The following is a 21,793-nucleotide window of genomic DNA, read 5'->3' on the forward strand; positions in this document are numbered from 1 at the left end:
TATGACACTCTAAATCACTCCACTCTAAGCCACTCGCACCACTCCACTCTAAGCCACTCTACTCTATTCTATGCCACTTCACTCCACAAAACTCTACGACCCTCCACAACACTCTATGACCCTCAACAACACTCTATTACGCTCTATGACAATATACTCTACAACACTCCCTTCTATGCCATCCACTCTAAGCTGTTCCACTCTATCCCAATCTACACCACTCCACTCTACAACACTCTACAATACTATACAACACTCCACTTCACGCCACTCCACTCTGCACATTGTACTCCACTCTATGCCACTCAACTCTATGACACTCTACGCCAATTTACTCCACTCCACTCTATGATACTTTACTCCACTCGATGGCACTTTACTCCAATTCATACTATACCACTCTAAACTCCTACACTCTATGTCCCTGCACTTTACGACACTCTTCAACTCTACTCTGTTCTATGCCACTTCACTCCACAACACTCTACGACCCTCTATGACACTCTATGACCATCAAGACACTCTATTCGCTTTATGACAATATACTCTACAACACTCCACTCTATGCTATCCACTCTAAGCTGCTCCACTCTATCCCACTCTACGCCATTTGAATCTACAATACTCTACAGCACTCCACTCCACGCCACTCCACTCTACACCATTATACTACACTCTACGCCACTCAACTCTATGACACTCTACACCACTCTACTCCACTCCACTCTTTGATACTTTACTCCATTATATGGCACTTTGCTCCAATTCATACTCTGCCACTCTAAACCCCTCCACTTTATGTCCCTGCACTCTACGACACTCTGCAACTCTACTCCACTCTATGGCCTGACACTCTATTTCCCTCTATTCCACTCTACGCCACTCTATACCACTATACATCACTCCACTCTATACCACTACACTCTACACCACTCCACTCCACCCTAATCCACAACACTCCACTCTACATCACTCTATGCCATTCCACTCTATGCCACTCCACAACACTGTACGCCACTCCACTCTCACCACTCTATGCCATTCCATGACACTCTCCTGTACACCACAAATTTTAGCCTTGCTGAATAGCAGTCACACTGGTGTCTAACATGGTATAACACATTGACAAAGCCAATAGCTCTTGCATAGGCCAGACCTATCGGCTGTGCCAATGCTTGTTCTTCCATTTGTAAGCTTTGTGCTCCCACTTACTTCTATGGTGTCATTCTCTCTCCAAAGATTCACCTCCATGGACTTCAACTTGATTATCAGCCTCAGCAAAATGCTCCTTCAAAGTATTAAAACCCCCCAAAAAGGCACACACTCCCAGCGTATCACCATTATGCCGCCAGAATTGGTTCGCCGTCCCAGAAAACGTGCCTCAAAAGTACTAAGGGGCTCATTATGATGGCGGAAGGACCGCCGGGCCAGCGGTGAGGTCCACCGGCCCTGCGGACCGTGATTCACCCACCGCCATATTACAATGGCAGTGGGATTTAGACCGAGACCGCAGCGGAGTCAAAGCTCGTCCGCCAGGGAACCGCCACAGGTAATCATTACGATTGCCCGGCGGAGCGGTCTGCATCCATAAAATGGTGGCTGTGCGTAGCAAGTACAGTCCGGCAAATTATGATGAGGTCTCCAGCCAGCCTTTCCGCAGAGGTGCAACCGCCGTTGAAAGGCAGGCGGGGTTTGGTTTTGGGGGCCTGTTGTGGGCCCCCCTTGTTTTGGGGGGGAAGGTGAGGGTGCTCTCGGGTGGTACCCATGGTACCCCCCAACGTTTCACTGCACCAAGTGGCAGGCACAGTGTAGTGCCTGGCACTTAGTGCAGTGAAATGCACAACATGCTCTTTTTTACATTGCAGCGGTGCTGCTGTCAGCAGCCACTGCCTCAATGTTGAGGGTGCAGAACAAGATCGCTGCAGTGGCGGTTCCGTCATAATAGGGTATGAGGGACCGCCGCATGCATGGCAGACGGTCCCTATTTACACCGCCATGGCGGACGGAGCCAGTCCGTCCGCCATCGTAATGAGCCCCTAAGTGTCCTCCCAAAACAAAGTACACCTTCCTATCAAGTCAAGTCAAGTCAAGTCAAAAACCACTTTATTCGATTTAGTTAAAAATCATAAAAGCATACTACAATCAATATAAAAGGGCAATTCAGATTCATAGTACAATGCATAGAGTAATAGCAAGAAGAAAAAAATATATACAATTTAAAAATAATTATAGCAATAATGTACACAATTTACAAAACAGTTAAAAAAACATATTCCATCCTATAAAGTGAACCACCTGCTAAATGGTTACAGTCGCCTCCTCCTAATCCTAGCAGCAGCAACAAGATAATTAGCCACGCTAAACATGACTAGAGGTGAATCCAACATTTGAAGATATAGGAGGGCTGGTTTTGCCTGGTGAAATGCTTTGTCCTTCAATAAAGGCACCAGGTATTTCTGTCTTGGCGTAATATAAAAATGGCAGAACAGCATTATCAAAAATCGTTCACCAATACATAAAAGGTGTGTCACCGTCAAAACAATTTACACAGCATGCACCACGTCACCTTGCCAAAAAATGCTTACCACGCTTTGAATTTCAGTATCACCCTCCCAAAACTGGTTTACTAAAGTGTCATGACTTCAGCAAGCACCCCTTCCAAAACATTTGCAGCACCCCGCAAAAGGTATCCATCTACAGCTAATTCAATGCTGACGCTGTTGAATATTGTTAAAGTAGCAGAAAGCCTTGCTGTGGTCCACACTGGCTCTGGGTGTGTCTACAAACCGAGCAAGAGACGGGCTTCTAGACCAGTGTGAATGGGTTAATGTTAATCTCATGCACGGACCTCCGCACCTTTTGTGCAGCTAATGAGCCGGGCGGGGGGTCGGGCAGAGCAGGATGGCGCTAATTGACTTTAAAGACCTTGCAGTGGCTGGGCCCAATCCTAGGCCGAGGAACCAGCTGCGGGCGGATATGTGAGAGCGGAAAGTCAAACAGTTGAGGCCATTGGAGAGAGTTGAGCCCGGGTGAGTCACTGGGCCTGGCTCACTTCTGGACACCGCACCAGAGTCTGTGCACGGGGCCTGCTACGCGCTCCCACTGAGGCCTCGCGCCTTCTTGGACACAACTTCCCCAACCTGGACCCGGTAACATAGGGTCATTTGGCTTGACTCTCTCCTGGGCAAACACCTGCATCTATCTGCACACTTGGGCGGAGGCCTCCCTCTCTCTTGGACACGGAGTTTGCGTCTGATCCCAGGACCAGTGGAGTTCTCTCACCCAAGGACACAGAAGAGCCTGTTTCTGGTGACAACCCTGGGCGGAATGCACTGGTGCTGAGGTTTCTCCATTCCTGGAGCCTGCACCGGCACTGAGCACGAGTCGGGTATTGAGAGCCACCGGGCCTCGCTACTTTCTGGACGACAACCGGTCCCTAGAGATACAAGGCCAAGGCACCGGCGCCCCGAGGCCTCGCTTGCTCCTGGGCACGGTATCAGCTTCTGTGCACAGAGCCAGGACAGACGAAGTATGCGCGGCGTGAGGTAAGTGTGCACCCTCACACTCAACACTACCGACTTAGAACAGTAAAAAAGAGATGTTTGTGCTGGCAGAGTGACTATTTGACTTGATATTAGAGTGAGGAATATAAGGCCGCAAAAAAACTGAGCGTCACACTGTCCTAAATATAGAGAATTTGGCTTTACGCAGTACATTTCGAGGGCACTGCCTCGGTTTACTTTGCACAATTAAGCTGTTTCCGGTCTATCTCCCGTGTGTGTGCACGGCACTCATTTGCCATAAAGCCGGTTTCATGTAGCAAGGGACGTTTTAAGGTTTGTAAAGTGGGCTGTGGCCCAGGGCCCCTGCCTTTCAGGGGTCCCCCTGGTAGAGCCAGCTCTGTTCTGCAGAGGGTTTTGCCCTGATGACCATGAATAATTATTAAACAGTGTGTTTTTAAATACTGTTTCTCTTTAATTTATTTTTAATGTGAGTGATGTGCCTAAGTCTTTTAGATCAAAACCGGACCTCATATATGAGAAATGGGAGGGGGTAACGAGATTATTTGCAGTAATATTAGTGAACTGCTCCTGTGTTACAGTATTGATAACACACGTGTCTGACTTTATATTAGAACTTTTTCCTTTTAACAAGTTCCCCTCCCCGTGGTACAAAATTATCTTTCTCGTTGGTTTTTAAGTGGGCCTGATGGTTGGTACCTGTTGTGTCTTTCCAGGCTGCTGTTGGCCCTTCTCCTCTCCTGCGAAGCGATCCATCCTGGACAAGGTGAGACTTCAGTTTCTTTCACCTGAAGCAAATTCTCGCTGTTTATTTATTTGTACTTGTTTTATATTAAACTGCGGGTGTTCAATTGTTTACATTTTTAGGGTGTCAAGGGGACAATTGTATAAAAGAAGAGGATCCGGACTCCCACAACTCGTCTGCGGAGAAATTAAAGCGGACCCTGGACGCCATGGGCCATCCTCGTGGGCGCGCGCAGCACCGCCTTGGAGCAGACATAGCGCCGACGGGGCCCAGCTACGGTAAGTGAGGCGTCCCCCCCCCTCCCCCCCAGGGGCAGCGCGGCCATAACTGATTACGAAGGGCCTGTTTGGTACAGAGTGTCTGCAAACTGCGGGCCTTTGCTGATAAACGAGTCCAACCACCTATTCAGCCGCATAGTCATTAGTGTTATAACTGGGGAAATTCGCGTGCTCCGGGGAGAGGGGCGTTTGTTCAGAGGGAGAATGTATTTACTGTTTTTCTGAGCATTGACGGTATTGGTCGGGAGAGGGCGGCGCTCATGGGGCCCCCTCCTGCAGTGGCAAGTACCTGGCCAGAGAGCTTCGGTCGGACTGGGTCCGGAGCGTTGGGGTCCACCTGGACATACTTTATGGGGTGGGGCGGGGGAGGCTCCTCGAGTTTCGTTACCCCCACTGTGGCTGGACATCAGTACAGTTCTGTGCAGCGGCGTGTGGTGGTGTAGTGTGGTGCTGTACAGCGGGCTGGTGACACTACCTTGGTGCTGGACACGCTGCGAATGGGTGCATTGGTTCTTTTAGAATACTCTGCTGATGCGCAGGCTCCGTGGGGACATTGTGGTGCTTCGCAGGTGCTGTGGACATGTACTATGAAGCCACGGTGCTGTGGCAGCGTCGACGACTCAGAGGCGGCTGCTTAAGGCGGAGCTGCTGTGCCCTTGTTATGCTATAGTTCTCTGGAGGGGTACTCCGGTGCTATTAAGGTGCTCTGGTGTTGCAGGGGTGTACTGATGCTTAGACGGTGCTCTGGTGGCGTTGAAGATATCGGACAATGCTGTGGTACTTTGGTGATGCTGTGGTGTTCCTAGGCTGCTATTGAGCCTTTGTGTTGCCCTGCTTCTCTGGAAGGATACTGTGCTGATGTGAAAGTGCTCGTGCTGTACTGATGCTGATGTACTCTTCAATAGTTCAAGTTCTGTAAGGATGCTTGGCTGCTCTGCTCTGGCCGTGCTGTGGTACTCTGCTGCTGCTGGAGTGCTCTTGAGATGCTGTAGTTTTCTAGAGGGTTACTCCTTTGCTATTTAGGTGCGCTAGTGTGGCTTGTGTGCGCTGATGGGATGCTCTTCTAAAGATGACGTTATCGGATGATGCTCGGGCCCTCTAATTTTCTGGTTTTGAGGGGTGCTCTTATGGTGGCGATGCTGAGTTACTCTGGAGCTGTTACTAATATTCTCCAGTGATCTCAGATGCTCTGGTCCTGCTGGGGTCTCCTGAGCTGACGCTGAGGGGCGTGGCACCGTATTTCTGCTAACATTGCCTATACATTATCGAGAGTGAATGTACTTGAGTTCATTTTGTCATTGTGAATGTTGGGCTATATTTATGAGTCACTTCCTTCTGCTATTAGGAACAATCTGACATAATCGATGTTGTCACCTGAAGGAAGTATACTGATTGAATTATTAGGGGTCACTCTCACCCCAAACTTTATCTCCCCAACTAAGTTAAATGTAGGAGCGCTAAAAGGACATCTGTTTTTGTAAATTCTGACTGCAAGCCACTGGCTCGTCAGATATTTACACCCTCAGCTGGAACTTTGTACAATAAAAAATGGTCAACTTTCTTGAGTACTGAGCTGTGGACTTGAGGCTGGGTGTAAGAGTCAGCTCCTGGTGCATCTCTTAAGCCCCCGGAGATGCACCAGGAGCTGACTCTTCCCCCCTGTTCATCCCCACACCATGATGCATCCTCACTCCAGTATGTACGTCTGAGAAGTGACCGCTGGAACGCTTGTATTAATCTAAGTCACTGGTGGCTACTTGGTCGCATTTCTGTCAATCATTTTGTTGCCAACGTTGCCATCACAGAGATGGAACAACTTAATGAAAATCAGACTTAAGGAAAATTTACTAAGCACATGCGCTGCCCTTGCTTGACACAGGTCGTCCTAAGGCTTTAAAGGTACTTAACTGGTATTTACTAAGCCACGCAAAGTCACTTTGAGTAGTTTAGTAAACACAAAGTAATGCAAGGTAGTGCAAAATGCTGCCTTGCATTACATTGCATCAGCTAGGTGTTCCTTAGGTGAAGTATGGGCGTTCCTAGGCATCCGCCCATGTATTTAGACGCAAACCCAGATGTACAAAGACTTGCAAACCTGGGTTTGCACCAAAATGGTGTTAAAGAGGCGTAACAAGGAGAAATATATTTTTTCTCATTTTCCCGCCTACGTTGCATTCTGCAGCATACTTAGAAAGAAGAACATGCCTCAAAGGATTGTTTTTGTGCAGGAAGGGACACCTTTCTGCAAAAAAACATACTGCCTGTAGCACAAGCACCCTTGCACTATAGTGTCAAGTTTTTTGTTGTTGCAAGTTTCAAGTTTATTAGCATAGTTAATTAAAACCATTGCAATAAAAGCACTACAAAATTCGTAAACATGATTAAAATCATTGCACTATAGTGTCTGCATTGGCACTAGTCCACACCCCAAGGAAAGAGCAGAAATGCTCCATACCTTTGTAACTATGGAACATTTCTCCTCTCCCTTTCATGCAGCTCAGCAAGTTCCTTTACAGCCATGCATTGCATGAAAGAATAGTAAACCTATCCCTTAGTCTTTCGCCAAGAGATCAGGCCAGCCACCACTTTCATGGACTGCATTTTATCAAATTCTAACTGAGCCTTTTACAAGCCAAAGACTTACTTGCCATAGAGAAGTTAACATGCTGTTTAGAAAAATAATATATGGGGAAATTGGTCACAATATCAGAAAATCTACCTAGCATTACATGTATTCTTTTTTTTTTGGGGGGGGGGGGGAGATTATGGTTACATAGGAGTGAATAGCCTCTTGGAGAATCCCGCATTTGGAAGGATTACTTGTGTATTTTTAATGCACTTGATGATTACGTAATTTGGACGGCTGCCAGCACCACCATGGTACCCTCTCTCGAAGCGGTTTCCATTTATGATTACTTATGAGGTGATTCCCTTCTGTTGGTTTTTGAAGAGTCTGAGATGTCCCAAACCCACCTCTCCTCTAAGAATTAGTACAGCAGGTGTGTGTGAAAGGAGTCACCGCAGTATGGACTCCCCCGAATGCTAGTGACCGTGGATTCCAAGATGGCCGCAGCTCCAGCAGGCGTCTTTTTTTGGTTAGCATATTATCAGAATGACTTTAATTGATGGCACGGAAATCTATCCCTACTGCTCAAGGTTTTCAGAATACTGTTTGGTAAAAGCCCGTGCTTGTCTTTTTTTAGGAAACACCCCTAACATGAAATGTTGCGAGAACGGAGGGACCTGCTTCCTCGGCAGCTTCTGTATCTGCCCCAAGCACTTCAGTGGCAGGCACTGTGAGCACGACATACGCGCCACCAGGTGAGTACCGGGGGCTTGGAGTGGGGAGGGAGGCGCGGGGTCTGGGGATTTCTTGTCCCCACTGGTCAAAATGTTCTTTACATAGTGAACTTTCTTTTCTTTGGGAATGTCCGCATATTTCAGGATTCGTCCTAGTTTTCCTCTTGGCATTCGGCAAACGAGGAATACACTGATGGTGCTTCCAAGTGGTAATATTCTTGTAAAGCGAGGCAGTGCACCCACACTGTTCGTGGTTGTGTGAACCAGCAGTGTGCACCACCAGCCTTGAAGCTGTTTGACGACCACATCGCTTAAAGGAGCTGCTCGCTTCAAGATGCTCCCCCTTTGAAAAAACATTCTGCTCTGAACTTTGGTTGTGACCTTAAAAGATTGTGCGGGCAATGGCTAAGACTGAAAACAGTACCAGAACAGACTCCAAAGGAAATAAAACTGAACAACAGGGTGTGTCCTATAAAGCTTTGTTAGTATGAGTGATGTAAATACAGATGTGAGGGCTCCAGAAGGCACCCAACGTGTACTATTGTTGCCAGGCGAGCTGGGTGTTAGGCTAGAAAAGGACAGGGTACTTCTATGGAAAACATTACTGGGCAAAACATACATTGATTTTTAACAATTCTATGTGTTAATCAGCAAAAATCAAAAAGTTGAGAATCGTTTCTTAAAAAAGCACTCGTAGTTAACTTAAAATGACATCATTATTCGGCTACATTCGGTTCGAAAGGTGCAGTTTATGGCATTACGGCCCAGTCAGTCAATAAAACTATGAGAATGTCCGGACCTCTCTGTAAGGTACTTAAGACTGTTTCATTGAGTCAGCCAAATGCTGAGATTTAAGTGTGTTTGAAACACCTTAGTCAAAAGGAACGTGCTGCAGAAACATTTCAGCACACATACACTCCTAAAATCATAATTTTTGGTCATATAACGTGTCTTAATTTCAGATTTTGGCCCTGATTCATAATGGTTTGGTTAGGACTGTGTGAGCTTCCGAGCATGCTTTGTTTACACATCATTAGTGACTGGAAACAATATTGTAGGGGGTGAGGGTTGTCAGTGTCCGAGGATGCGCTCATTGGACCGTCCGTGTCTGCAGATTATCATTACACGTATGAAACGCTAAGGCCTTGTTGTCCACCCGCAGGAGCTGTGGCGTTCTCGCACACGGACAGTGGGTCATGAAAGGATGCTCCTGGTGTCGGTGTGGCTACGGAGTCCTGCACTGCTTCCAACGAGCGCACGAGGAGAACTGCGGTAAGAAGCCTTCAAGTCACACAACAGACATTTTACAAAGGCGCATGCGCAGTAGAGGATAGCCAGCACAGCCCTTAGTGTTGGCTTTAATTAAACTGATGTATGCCGAACATAATTTTTTTTGTTAATTAATCGTGTCTGACTAACGATTTGTTTTAATCCCGAAATGATATTATTGAGGTTAAATGCCGCATTATTCTTAAAACGTGGGCTTTAACTGGGGTGCGCATTTTATTGCCAAACAATGAACAGCATTTAAAAAGTTGACCATGCCCGAAGAAAAATGACCGTGAACTTCTAAACGTCCATAGAAATCACGTGTGGACTGAAGCACATGAAATGCTGCAGCACTCGTTTGTATTATTTAATTAAGTTTGGGGCTCATTGGAAAGGTTTTGCTGATCAATAAATATATGCATTTAAACCCAACAGGCCAAACATACATTACAATATGGTTCTCATCATCACCGTTCTAGCGTCATAAAAATATGTTAAATGAACTCGGCATTGTTGATACTAACAAATAGGATCACCCCATCGCCTATTATGTTGGAAAGCTTGCAAAGTCAGGCATCTCCCTGGCTGTTTTATATTCTATGCTCGAGTTCTTTCATGCTGAATATTTCCATGCCTTTGGCGGGAAGGGGGCCTCCCAGCACCAGGCCCCATGGACACATTCATGGTCAGCAGTGGCTGCTCAGGGAAGCCCCCGGTCTCCTCTCCATATGAATGGCCGTCGGGCTCTGCCCCCACTAACTCCCGGCCTCATTAAGTGCCCCCTGTAGGACGCGTTAACGGCTCTTTCAGATCTGGGCCCAGTGCTCTGTGGCGGCCCAGGTGAGGCGGCAGCATGGGGGCGGGAGGGCCTGAAAGGAAGTGCTCCAGAGCCGCTCGCAGCCAGGGCCTCGCCAATTCAAATGCGTCATTCCCATTTCCATTTAAACAGCTGGCTCACTCTGCCTTTCTTTTGTTCCAGGTAGTGCCGTGGAGACAGGAAACGCCCTCCATTCCAGCTCTGATGGGCCAAGGCCACGGGCGCCCATCCCCTTCCTGGCCGCTCCGTTAATATGGTTATTGCTTTGTCTGCAAGTACACTGAGAGACGATTCGGCGCTGAGTTTCATGCGTGGGCCAGTCAGGCGCCCTCCGCGCGTGATGAGTATGTATGGGAGACGCTAAGGCGGGACTGAAAGCAGATTTAATAATATTAAATCATGAACGCGCATTATTACCCGTGGCCTCGCGCAGCCTCGCGCAGCACGCGTCCCCGGAGCCTATCTGTGGAAGGAGCCGGTCTGGATTCGGAGGTGCAGAGTCCTGTGTGCTGGTCCCTGTTGTCTGACTGAACAGGGCAGTGGGGTGTTTCTTCTCGGACGCTGTTTCTATAGTGTTTGCCACCACAGTATCTTCTGCACTTGATGCAGCCGTATTATAAACATCGAGTCTACCTACACAAAGAGCTGCTCACATTACCCAGTGTGAGAGAAGGACAGGCTTGTAAATATGTGTAATTTTCTGTACATATTGTCGTATTATCCTAATAAATTATTGACTTGTAAGTTTGTGATATGTGACACAGTATTTTCACGATACCAGTGAGATTGGCGGGCTGTATAGGGTGATAAGAACCACCCACTCATAACACAAACTAGTACTGAACTGGAGGTTAATGAGGTGTATAACGTGACGCAACAGGCAAGCAAAGGGAGACACGGATGTGTTCAGTGGCCCATGTCTGCTAATGTCTCTATGCTGACGTTGGTTTGGCAGGTGCGTCTAATGGCGTTATCCGTCAGTGTCAGCTAACTACTGATTCTGATGTGTGTGGGAAGTCTGTCACACAGTAATAACATATCAGTTTCATGCCACAGTCAGGTCATGTTCGTTATGCTCCTGCGTGCATGATGCACTTTGCCTCAAATGCTCTCAAGGTGTTTTTTTTCCCCCAACGCAATTGTTCACGGGGAGAGGATGTGGCCTAACGAACAGAGAGATCTACCGACGTAGGAACTGGGGGACCAGGTTCGAGTCTCTGCGTCGGCTCAGCATCCTGTGATTCTGGGCAAATCACTTAATCTCCCGTGCCTACCAAAAATCTACTATGTGTAAATGATGCTCATGTAAAGCGCCCCTATACCTTCGGATAGAGTTTGCGCTGTATAAAACTGCTCACTCAACACAGGAGCCTTAGAGGGAAATTGCGAAAGGGATAGGCCGCCCCCCACTCACAACATTACTAACAACAATGGCCTTCCCTATAATACTATGGGGTATATACCCCTAGACAGATTAATTCTCTATAACTATTAGTAGGCTGAGGGTCAAACTCACCCTTCAAGCCCAATACGCTACTTGTGGTCGCTTAATTCTACTATCGTTTGTCTAAAAACGTGTGTGTGTGTGTATGTCTCCAGTGGGTACTATCTGCTTCCTCCTCTATCCTACTGTGAAAAAAGGGGAAGGGGGGGTTGACAGTGCCTCACAGGAGCAACACCCAGGGGGGATATGACAGACTGGTACTCGCCTGAATCCCCACTTATCATCATCAGCATCTGTCAACCCAAAACGAAAGGGGATAAACGGTGTGGAAAGAAATCAAAAAACCATATGTGTGACAAAGTGTTGAATGACCCTCTGAATTAAAAAGAGCTGTGCTAAACTGGCAACTGTATCTTTATTCTGTGCTGTTTGCTCGCTCTATTAAAAAACCAAAAACCGACATGTTTCATCACCATCAATACTTTACCGGTGATTTCTTCAGGGTTTAGTTCGGGTCAGCGTCAAATTTGCACCTCTGGATTCTCCCTTTATTGTACCTGTATCGAAAACAGGAGAACAAACACACACACACACACAAAGTACTTGATGTGTCTCTTTATGTCAATTAAAATTCGAGCTAAAAGTATTTCAATTTACAAAAAACTAACTTTTTCATTGTTAAGTCATGGTGACTATGTTTATACTTTACCAGGTGGCCTCTCTTTTTCAGCCTACCGGCCCCCGTAGAAGAATCTATATCTGGGGGGTACCCTTGTAATGTTAGCGGGTGCCCTGTACCGCCATCAGGTCAGTCTCTATGGGGAAAAGAACACAGCCATGACCTGTGTACAAGTAATGTCCATATGCTTTGCCATTAATACTAGCGATATGGTCGCTTGTTAAGTCGGCGCTAGTGAAGGGATTCTGGCGTACTCCCGCACTCGCGCTTCTCTTCCTAAGCATGTGCCAACCTTCCTGTTACTGTTAACTGTGACCCAGTCCTCAGATTTGAGAAGGACGCCATGAGTACTGAGTTTCGCGCAGCGGTCACGAGGCACGCGTCTCTAGTTATAGACCGATAGGATGCACTCAGATACCCCTACGTGCTTCAGCCTCCCTCCGTGCTTTTCTCCTTACCATGCGTACGCCGAGGTCTGGCTTCCGCTCACCCTTCGTGTTCCTCGAGGTTGTCAAAGGGCGGATCTTAACGTGATTATTGTGGTCACGTGCTTATCGCGCTCCGGGGCGTGCACATAGAACGCGACCCCGTTCACTGTCTATGTAGCCGCCATCTTAGAGCGGCTGGGATGTTATTCGAATCTATTTGCCTCCTCTAGTTTCTCATAATCCTTTTCTCTCAGAGGGATTGCTGGAAGAGCTACCCTTCACTAGCGCCGACTTAACAAGCAACCATATCGCTAGTATTAATGGCAAAGCATATGGACATTACTTGTACACAGGTCATGGCTGTGTTCTTTTCCCCATAGAGACTGACCTGATGGCAGTACAGGGCACCCGCTAACGTTACAAGGGTACCCCCCAGATATAGATTCTTCTACGGGGGCCGGTAGGCTGGAAAAGAGAGGCCACCTGGTAAAGTATAAACATAGTCACCATGACTTAACAATGAAAAAGTTAGTTTTTTGTAAATTGAAATACTTTTAGCTCGAATTTTAATTGACATAAAGAGACACATCAAGTACTTTGTGTGTGTGTGTGTGTTTGTTCTCCTGTTTTCGATACAGGTACAATAAAGGGAGAATCCAGAGGTGCAAATTTCACGCTGACCCGAACTAAACCCTGAAGAAATCACCGGTAAAGTATTGATGGTGATGAAACATGTCGGTTTTTGGTTTTTTAATAGAGCGAGCAAACAGCACAGAATAAAGATACAGTTGCCAGTTTAGCACAGCTCTTTTTAATTCAGAGGGTCATTCAACACTTTGTCACACATATGGTTTTTTGATTTCTTTGCACACCGTTTATCCCCTTTGGTTTTGGGTTGACAGATGCTGATGATGATAAGTGGGGATTCAGGCGAGTACCAGTCTATCATATCCCCCCTGGGTGTTGCTCCCGTGAGGCACTGTCAACCCCCCCTTCCCCTTTTTTCACAGTAGGATAGAGGAGGAAGCAGATAGTACCCACTGGAGACATACACACACACACACGTTTTTAGACAAACGATAGTAGAATTAAGCGACCACAAGTAGCGTATTGGGCTTGAAGGGTGAGTTTGACCCTCAGCCTACTAATAGTTATAGAGAATTAATCTGTCTAGGGGTATATACCCCATAGCTGTATAAAACTGCAACAACAAAACAAGTATCAGAAAAGCATTGTATATCTCAACACAGCAAACTAAATTACCTCCATATACTTTCAGTCTGAACACAATGGTTCAGTTATTGTTAATATGGTGCTTACTATTGCGCTGTTCGCTTAGTGGTGTGTTTATTTCTGTGCTGTTTATTTAGTGTTGCACTGTTTGGAACACTGCATTGTAATGTGTGTGATGGGTGGTGTGTAGATATTTTTTCTACTGCTCTTTGTCACTAATACCATAAAGTGTGTGTTTAGTGCTTCACTGCATGCGTGTGTTTAGGGTTGCATTGTATGGCTTTACACCATGATGTTTTTACGTCAGTGTCGTGGGATTGGTGCCGTATTTATTGATATCCTGCGTGGTGCTGTGTTATATATGGTTCTGTGCTGTGTGTTTGAAACGGTACCGCTGGTGTGCTAGGTGATGTGTAGATGTGCTTGGTGAAGCTAGTGTCTTAAGTGCCTTATTGTGTTTTTGCTCTGCTGCGTGTGTAGTGCAGCACTGTATGTTTTGGTACTGCTGTGTGAGTCACAGGTACTTTCGCATGTGTGTTTAGCACAGTATCAGTTTCTTAATTCTTTACTGTGTGTTTGGTGCAGCATTGTTTGTTTGGTGCTTTAGTGTTTGGTTTTTATCGCATGTCTTTAGATCTATGCGCATAGTGCTCTGCTGTATACGCAGTGCTGCAGTGGGGGCTTAATGCTTTATTTTGCGTTTATTGTTGAACTGTAGGGGAAACTCTAGAGTCCTGATGGGAGCAGTGCAGGATAAATCTGGTGGCCTAGACCTCGTGTGGAAATGCGCCCTACAGCCCACAGGTACACACGTATATTTTGGGGCAAGTAGGTTTCCATGGCTCTCTTCTGAGCATCCTATTGGGGCAGTGGAGAGGACCTTAGGAGTTACTCTGTTTTCTCTAAAAGGCCAGCTTAGGCTCTGAGCAAGCTGCTCTATCAGGACGGGGAAGGAAGGACTGGTCGTTAAGGGAAGATGTTGAGCGCGGAATACATGCATATTCATTTTAGAGTGGCAAGATGGCATTCTGCTGTCTTTTTGTGTTCCATATAGTGTTGTGGAAGTGCCTGAGAGTCTCCGATTTAGTTATAAATTGTTGCCAGAGGGTAATTGTGAGGATTTTTTGCTTGAAAGGGCAGCCTGCAAGCCCTCCATCAAATAAGTGAGTTTTATGTGAGAGAGTAAAGGCAGATACTTGGGGGCATATTTATCAAGTCACACAGTGCAGCAAACCACTTGCTGCTCTGTGTGACAGGGAAAGGGCAGGAATGTGCCTTAATTAACATAAGATGGCTCATTCATGTCTTTTCTCAGCGCTGCACCACAATGTGTTGCCTAGTGCCAATGCTGGTACTCTTGCACCATGGTGCAAGGGTGACTGCATTGTAAGCAGTATCGTCTTTATGCAGAAAGGGACACTTTCCTGAACAAAAACAATCCCCTGAGGCATTTTTTTCTTTCTATGTATGCTGCAGAATGGAAAAACAAGGAAAAATAAATATATTTCTCCTCATTATGCCTCCCTTGGCTGGGTAACCTTTTAGCACATTCCTAGGTCTACCAGTAATGGTAAATCTGGGAATGCACCAAAATCCAAGGGTGTTACGTTGGAACACCCCACACCATCCATGGAATGTCTCCTTGGAGCAGAGTAAAGCAATGCAGCAATTTGTGTTGTGTTGTTTCACTCCATATTTATCAAGCCACTCAGCATCACACAAGGTGGCCTTGCATGGCTTGGTAAAATATACTTAAGGGTTGCGTTGCATTTTCACCCTGTTGCATGATGCAAAAGTGGCAAAAACCTATGATAAATACGCCCCTTGATTTATGCTGAAAAGCCTCTGCGTTGAGAAGAGCTGATCAAGGCTCTAAGCTAGTGAATGGCCCTTTAAAGATTGAAGAAGGATGAGTTGGGGAGAGCAGTAAGGGGTTGGCTCACAGGTTACAATCACAATAGAATAGGCTGCCTGAGATCCGTTTTTGACAAACTAACCTCGTGTTGGGTAGACACCCTGGTGCATATGTTTTGGGGGATAATCCTGAAGACCTCATTACAACAGGTGCCAGAAAACAGCATCTAACGTAAAAACTTTTGGGTGTATGGGATGAATGGGTGCTTAAATGGTAATTACCACTTCGTTTTGCCTCACAGATAATCAGTTGGTGCATTCAAAGTATGGGAAGGGAACACCCTACTTCCCTAAACTCAATCATGGGATTGAACAAAATGTAAACAATAATCCTTGGAGCACACATGCACAATCAACAGTTCAGTTATTAAAATGTGAAGAAATCAGCAAAAAAGTCGGTCGGCCTCTTGTTCTTTTCTTTAAATTCACCACATTCCAATCACTTTGTGCCAACGCGTTTCGTCGTGGTAGGGTTAACCTATGGCTTGATCAGGGCTGAAAATAATACAGATTGCACATATTTAATTACATACAGTAGCACTAGAATCAGTGCCAATAAAACCCACATTACTTCAACCATGTGCAAAGGGACTATTCAAATGTACAGTGAGAGTGCTATTTTGCAGCAATCCTCTACTTTTGCTAAAAGAAACATACATTGTAAAACATGAATTAATATTCAAACTTTCAGATTTGTCCATTTTGTTCTTTTTACATCTAGTTCAATGTGACAACGTGATCACTCAACTTAGAACCCTGAATCAACCATGGTGTTGTTATATTTATGTAACCCATGTGAAAAATAATTAATAAATACGATTCGCATTAATTTGATGCCGGTACCCATAGCTTTTCTCAAGTGGTAATCCTGATAAGGTAGAGGAGCATCTCTTATTATTAACAGACCATGCGAGGCAAGGCTTCAACAGTAAAATGCTTATCTCATTATGCAACATGAGTATACATGTCTTATCCTATCTCGCTGAAGTTTTTCATACGTTGATAACTCAGTCCACAAAGTTAATTAACTTATGCAGTTAAATTCCAGATCCAATTCCCAAATTGTCACAAACCAAATATATATAGTCCAGTCTATTCAGGCGACGAGTTGAGTCTAAAATGAAGTTATAGCAATACAATCTGAAATAACTCTAATTGCACTCTAAACAAAGGACATGATATAGCCTAAGATCCATTATCCAAGACACTACACAAATAAGGCAATTTTTCCATTAAAGTCTCCTTTTACCTTAAAATAAAGACTATGGATTCATATAATCCCAAAATTCCTGCTTGTCTCAGTGCCCAAATAAATCCGTATCAGAAACTAGACTCTCTGTAGTCTAGGTATATTGCATATGCCTCAGTCCCCTAATAAAAGTAACAATAGAAGGGGAATGCCGGGTTATCCTTATTCTTAATATTCTAGAATTACTATATCTTGCCGCTTGCTACCTAAAGGTACTGGCATCAAATTAATGCAAATTTTATTTATTAATTATTTTTCACATGGGTTACATAAATATAACAACACCATGGTTGATCCAGGGTTCTAAGTTGAGTGATCACGTTGTCACATTGAACTAGATGTGAAAAGATCAAAATGGACAAATCTGAAAGTTTGAATATTAATTTATGTTTCACAATGTATGTTTCTTTTGGCAAAAGTAGAGGATTGCTGCAAAATAGCACTCTCACTGTACATTTGAATAGTCCCTTTGCACATGGTTGAAGTAATATGGGCTCTATTGGCACTGATACTAGTGCTACTGTATGTAATTACATATGTGCAATCTGTATTATTTCCAGCCCTGATGAAGCCGTAGGTTAACCCTACCATAGTGAAACGCGTTGGCATAAAGGGATTGGAATGTGGTGAAATTAAAAAAAAGAACAACAAGAGCCCAACCGACTTTTTTGCTGATTTCTTCACATATTTATAACTGAACCTTTGATTGTGCATGTGTGCTCCAAGGATTATTGCCAGAAAACAGCATCAGTAATAACGCATAGAGGCACAGTAATAGATCACTACTCTGAGTTTAAATGTGTGGAATGAAAATAACCTTGAGAATGAGAGAGCACAACGAGTCACATCTGTTTTTCATCTTTATCTCATATATTTTCCCTAAGGTCTCACAATCCCATTTCGGGTATTCCACTTGCACATTAGGTCAGATTGGTGGAGTGATAAGTAGTCTCATGGCCATTGATGCCACTCAGGTATGTACTTCTCATGCATTCCAGCAAAGGACTAAACCAGTGAATGGCAGCTGTCAATGAACTTTAGTCGTAGGAGGGCCAAGGGCCGGTACCCTTGTGGGACTCTCCAATTTGGCCTACACTTGCAAAGTAGACCTGCCTTCCCTAACCATATGTGAATCGAAACCCATGCCCCCCATATTGCTACATCCTGAAATTCACTACATACATATCTCCCATTCATTTGCACTTCTCTGCAAATGACACTACCATCAAGGATTGACTCACTTCATTGTCCGTGACTCCCCATCACTTCTATCCCTCAGACCCAGTCTCTCCTCCAGCCCACCATGCTGTGCATGGATTTCCATCCCTGTCCTATGCTACTTTTCCTTATCTGTCCACCCAAGAAGTCTATGAGGTCCCTCCTAAGCCAGCTGTTCCTCTGGGGACCCCTCTGCTCTCATTTTGAGCTACAACCTCCCCCTTTTCCACCAGTAACAATGCATCTCACCATGAATCTGGCTAGACTGTCACCTGGACGTTTCTTCCTTAGAACTATCCTGCCAACTCTCACAAGCCTATCCCATGAACACAGAAGTCCTGGGAGGATCTCTGTCCATGAGATCCCGAGCCTAAAAGTACCTAAGGGTGTGCTCTCCCGGAGGTCTCTGGTGGGCACCTACACCAGCCCTGAAACCAGTGCCAAACTAAAAGAAGGTAAGAAAACAGCATCTAAGTTTTAAGGGTTCATGACTGTTCTGTCAGAAATTGTGGAAGGTAGTGCCATGGCCATGTGCGCATCCAAAAACAAAACCAAGATTAAACTGTAGTCATCCATAATTGATTGATCATGTGTAAACCACAGATGACATGATTTCTCCATGAACACCAAAATAGAGGGGACTTTGAATACCCAGCTCAGAAGATAAGCTACATTAACCAGTCTAGGATGATTACACTGTCTACACTGCTTACTTTGATTCATTGATAGCACAGAGGGTAGTGTCAGGTAGAGGACTATACTGGCACCTGAATGGGCCATCTCACTGCATGGAAACTATTTAAAGGCAATCAAGTACTAACATGATGTCAGATATCAAAGTGGGCAGCACTTAAAGGTCTGACATCGAAGTGCCAGATTAGCTGAATTTAGTCCTATGCATTCCAAGACGGTATTTTCATGTCCCCTCTTCTTTATAAGCAAATTATCCTGTTGTAAAATTGAGTAGTAGGAGGGTAGGTTTGGTCCATGGCATCTTCCTGGCATTCCGTTTTAGCCCTCCTGGAGACATCAACAGAGAGCGTTGTAAAGAGTGTCGGGAACCAATGCTTTTTTAATGATCAGCTAGCCAGTTCATCTAACACCTTTAAGAGAAGGGGTATAACAAGAAAGCAACAGCAAGACTATGTAGAAACGTATTTCTATGTTTACTCACCTGCCTGAACTTCACTAGCTCCCTACTAAAAAGAGGATTTTGTTTAAATTCTTTGGTGCTGGTCCATCAGGCTTTCTACAAGCCAAGCTCACAGTATCTTTAACAGAGTAATAGATCTTGTAGTCCGTGGAGGCACTTTGTTCCTCAGAGGTTCTATTGACCATGGTCCCCTGACTTCGACGCTTTAGGAGAGGTGGGCCTTTTTTCTGTTTTAATCTCCTGGGCTTGGAACACTCCTTCCGGTAGGGCGCCGGCGTATTCAAAATAATTCCTTTTTTCGGCAAGCCCTAAAAACTTTTCTCTTCATCTCACTGTAAGGCTTAGTCCTGCAGGATATCTGGTTTCCCAGTGCAAGGTCAGTCTGAGTAGCTGTGTGCTTGACAAATCCAGTCATTCATTCATTATGAGGCTATTTCCCCCACAGACATGGACTGGCCTAGTATGAGATGACATTGTATAAATGATATTTAGGGTACAATAGTTATGTCAGTTGATATTTTTGTATACAATAGTATGACATGCAATCCTTCAATATACCTAGTCTTGGCCTCCTTCGCTATCGTATATTGACATCTCAGACTTCAAATGTCTACCATTTGTGACGGCCTATTGTAACTTGTGCATTAAAATATTGGGACTCACTCACCACTCTACCAATACACTTCAATCCTGCCTCAAGCACATAGTGCTCCTCATTTCGAGGGAGCTACGAAAAACTCTGACCAGCACACAAGGAAATGGATTTGCTGGCAGGCCAGGACTGGCCTGCAATGAAACTGCTAGCTTTGCCCACAGGCAGATGTGGATTGTCCTACTACAAGATGTGAAGATTTATTCCCAGGCTTAGCCTTATAAGAAAAAAGGGAGGAGGATGCGGAAAGGCTCCAGTCAAGTAGCACAGTGGTAGCCAGGTGCCAGTCTGGTGTCTCCATAAGGCCAGTGGCAGAAGACAAGAGGGTAAAACTAAAGACCAAACAAAACACAGCAGAAAAAATAGTGAAAGGAGTTACGGAGAAAGGGCTCGAAGAACTCTTCATTGGCTGCCTATACCCAAGGGACGCATTTTTAATGCCCCCTGCCTTTGTTGCAATGCCCTATTTTCTTCTACTCACAGCTACATGTCCTCTTTCTTCAGACATTATTGGTCTAATGTGAAGTTTCCTACCGGCTGTAGTAATCTTCTGTCTACTTCTCAGTGTTGCAAAACCTGCATAGGATGACAGGCCTGCTCTCTTGACGGCGTCACACTTTGGCACCTCCTACCTTCTTATCTCCAATCCATTAGCTGCCTTACAACTAGGCCTCCCAGTTTTATGGTATTTATTTCTTCAACATTTCCATCTGTATTTATCCATATTTATTATATGGCCAATTTTCATGTATTTATCCATATTTATTTTGTGTTTTGCATATAAATGAAGTTGAAAAACTGTACATTTCCATATTTATTTAACTGATAGACGCACACTCATAATTTGACGTTTGTTGTGTTTTAGCTGTTTAAGCTGTCAAATATTACATACCAATACATCCACTGGTAAATGCTAGCATTATACCATAAACATATGTTGATGTATGCCATTATTGAAAGAAATTTCATCCTGTTTTTTAATTCCCCATGCTGTCCATATTCTCAGCTGCTGGCCTATTAATCATCAAAGGTAGCACAGAGAGCTACTTAAAAAGAGCACACTTTTCTGTATTTATCCACTTTAAAAAATAAATGCAGACAAAAAACACAATGTTTTCTGTCTGTAAAAATCCGTAAAATTGGAAAACTGGGAGCCTTATTTACAACCTTTCGGAACTAGCTGAAAACCCATCTGTTCATGAGCTAATGTCTGTCTCCACTGATCCTGTCCTGGGTAACTGCATTCTTTATAAATTCTAAATCATATCACAGCAAGGCAAATCACTGGGTAGACCACAGGGAGCTGCCGGGTCCAGTTAGTTCAGCAAATTTATATCCTTGCTCCTACTTCTCATCTGGAAAGCAAAGATTTATTGGGCATGGAGTACAAAGATTAGCCCTCTCTAAAGTGGATATTTTGTTTCCAACTGAAGAAGTGGTTAATAATGATCACAACTATGATGATGATAATAAATATAATATTAATATCAATAGCAGGTGGGGGTACGGTCCTCATCTCTCTTTCTTGCAGTATGTCCCCTTTTGCAGTTTGATCTTGACAGCGTCATTTCCTGTATGTCTGGATGAGGAGGTCAAACTTTCCTATATTTTTCAAGCATGGGAAAAGCTGATCATAGAGAACAGTTTGGGCCTGGCTCTTGAAAATAGTGTCATGCACAACTGTACAAGAGTAATTCAGAAATGGGCTAACAGATGTAGAGAAGAATCCCAACAATGTCGGCTCTTCAAACGTTGTGGAGTCAGAATATTCTGACATCAAATTTGTGCCTAAATACCATCTACAAATGATCACTCTATTGGACTAAATTATAGAAAATATATATCCAATGGTAAGATATTTCTTTAAATAATATTTAAGACACACTGTTCTTA

At 44.7% G+C, this 21,793-nt stretch overlaps 1 protein-coding gene across 1 annotated transcript; it reads left to right on the plus strand.

The window, feature by feature from the left end:
* Positions 1 to 3,421: 3,421 nt before the first annotated feature.
* LOC144819550 (cryptic protein-like) lies at positions 3,422 to 10,214 on the plus strand. Its single transcript, XM_078677390.1, has 6 exons — positions 3,422 to 3,545; positions 4,238 to 4,287; positions 4,389 to 4,544; positions 7,748 to 7,865; positions 9,007 to 9,116; positions 10,093 to 10,214. The coding sequence occupies exons 1-6, from the start codon at positions 3,532 to 3,534 to the stop codon at positions 10,212 to 10,214; spliced, it is 570 nt and encodes a 189-aa protein (XP_078533516.1). The 5' UTR covers positions 3,422 to 3,531.
* The last annotated feature ends 11,579 nt before the right edge of the window (positions 10,215 to 21,793 follow it).

The sequence above is a fragment of the Lissotriton helveticus genome, chromosome 2_1, assembly GCF_964261635.1.
Source record: "Lissotriton helveticus chromosome 2_1, aLisHel1.1, whole genome shotgun sequence".
Lineage (NCBI taxonomy): Eukaryota > Metazoa > Chordata > Amphibia > Caudata > Salamandridae > Lissotriton > Lissotriton helveticus.

Bases quoted from the DNA above. Each gene is read 5' to 3' on its own strand.
- LOC144819550 (XM_078677390.1), top strand. The intron at 4,545-7,747 runs GTAAGTGAGGCG...GTCTTTTTTTAG, and splicing joins GCCGACGGGGCCCAGCTACG to GAAACACCCCTAACATGAAA. The intron at 9,117-10,092 runs GTAAGAAGCCTT...CTTTTGTTCCAG, and splicing joins AGCGCACGAGGAGAACTGCG to GTAGTGCCGTGGAGACAGGA.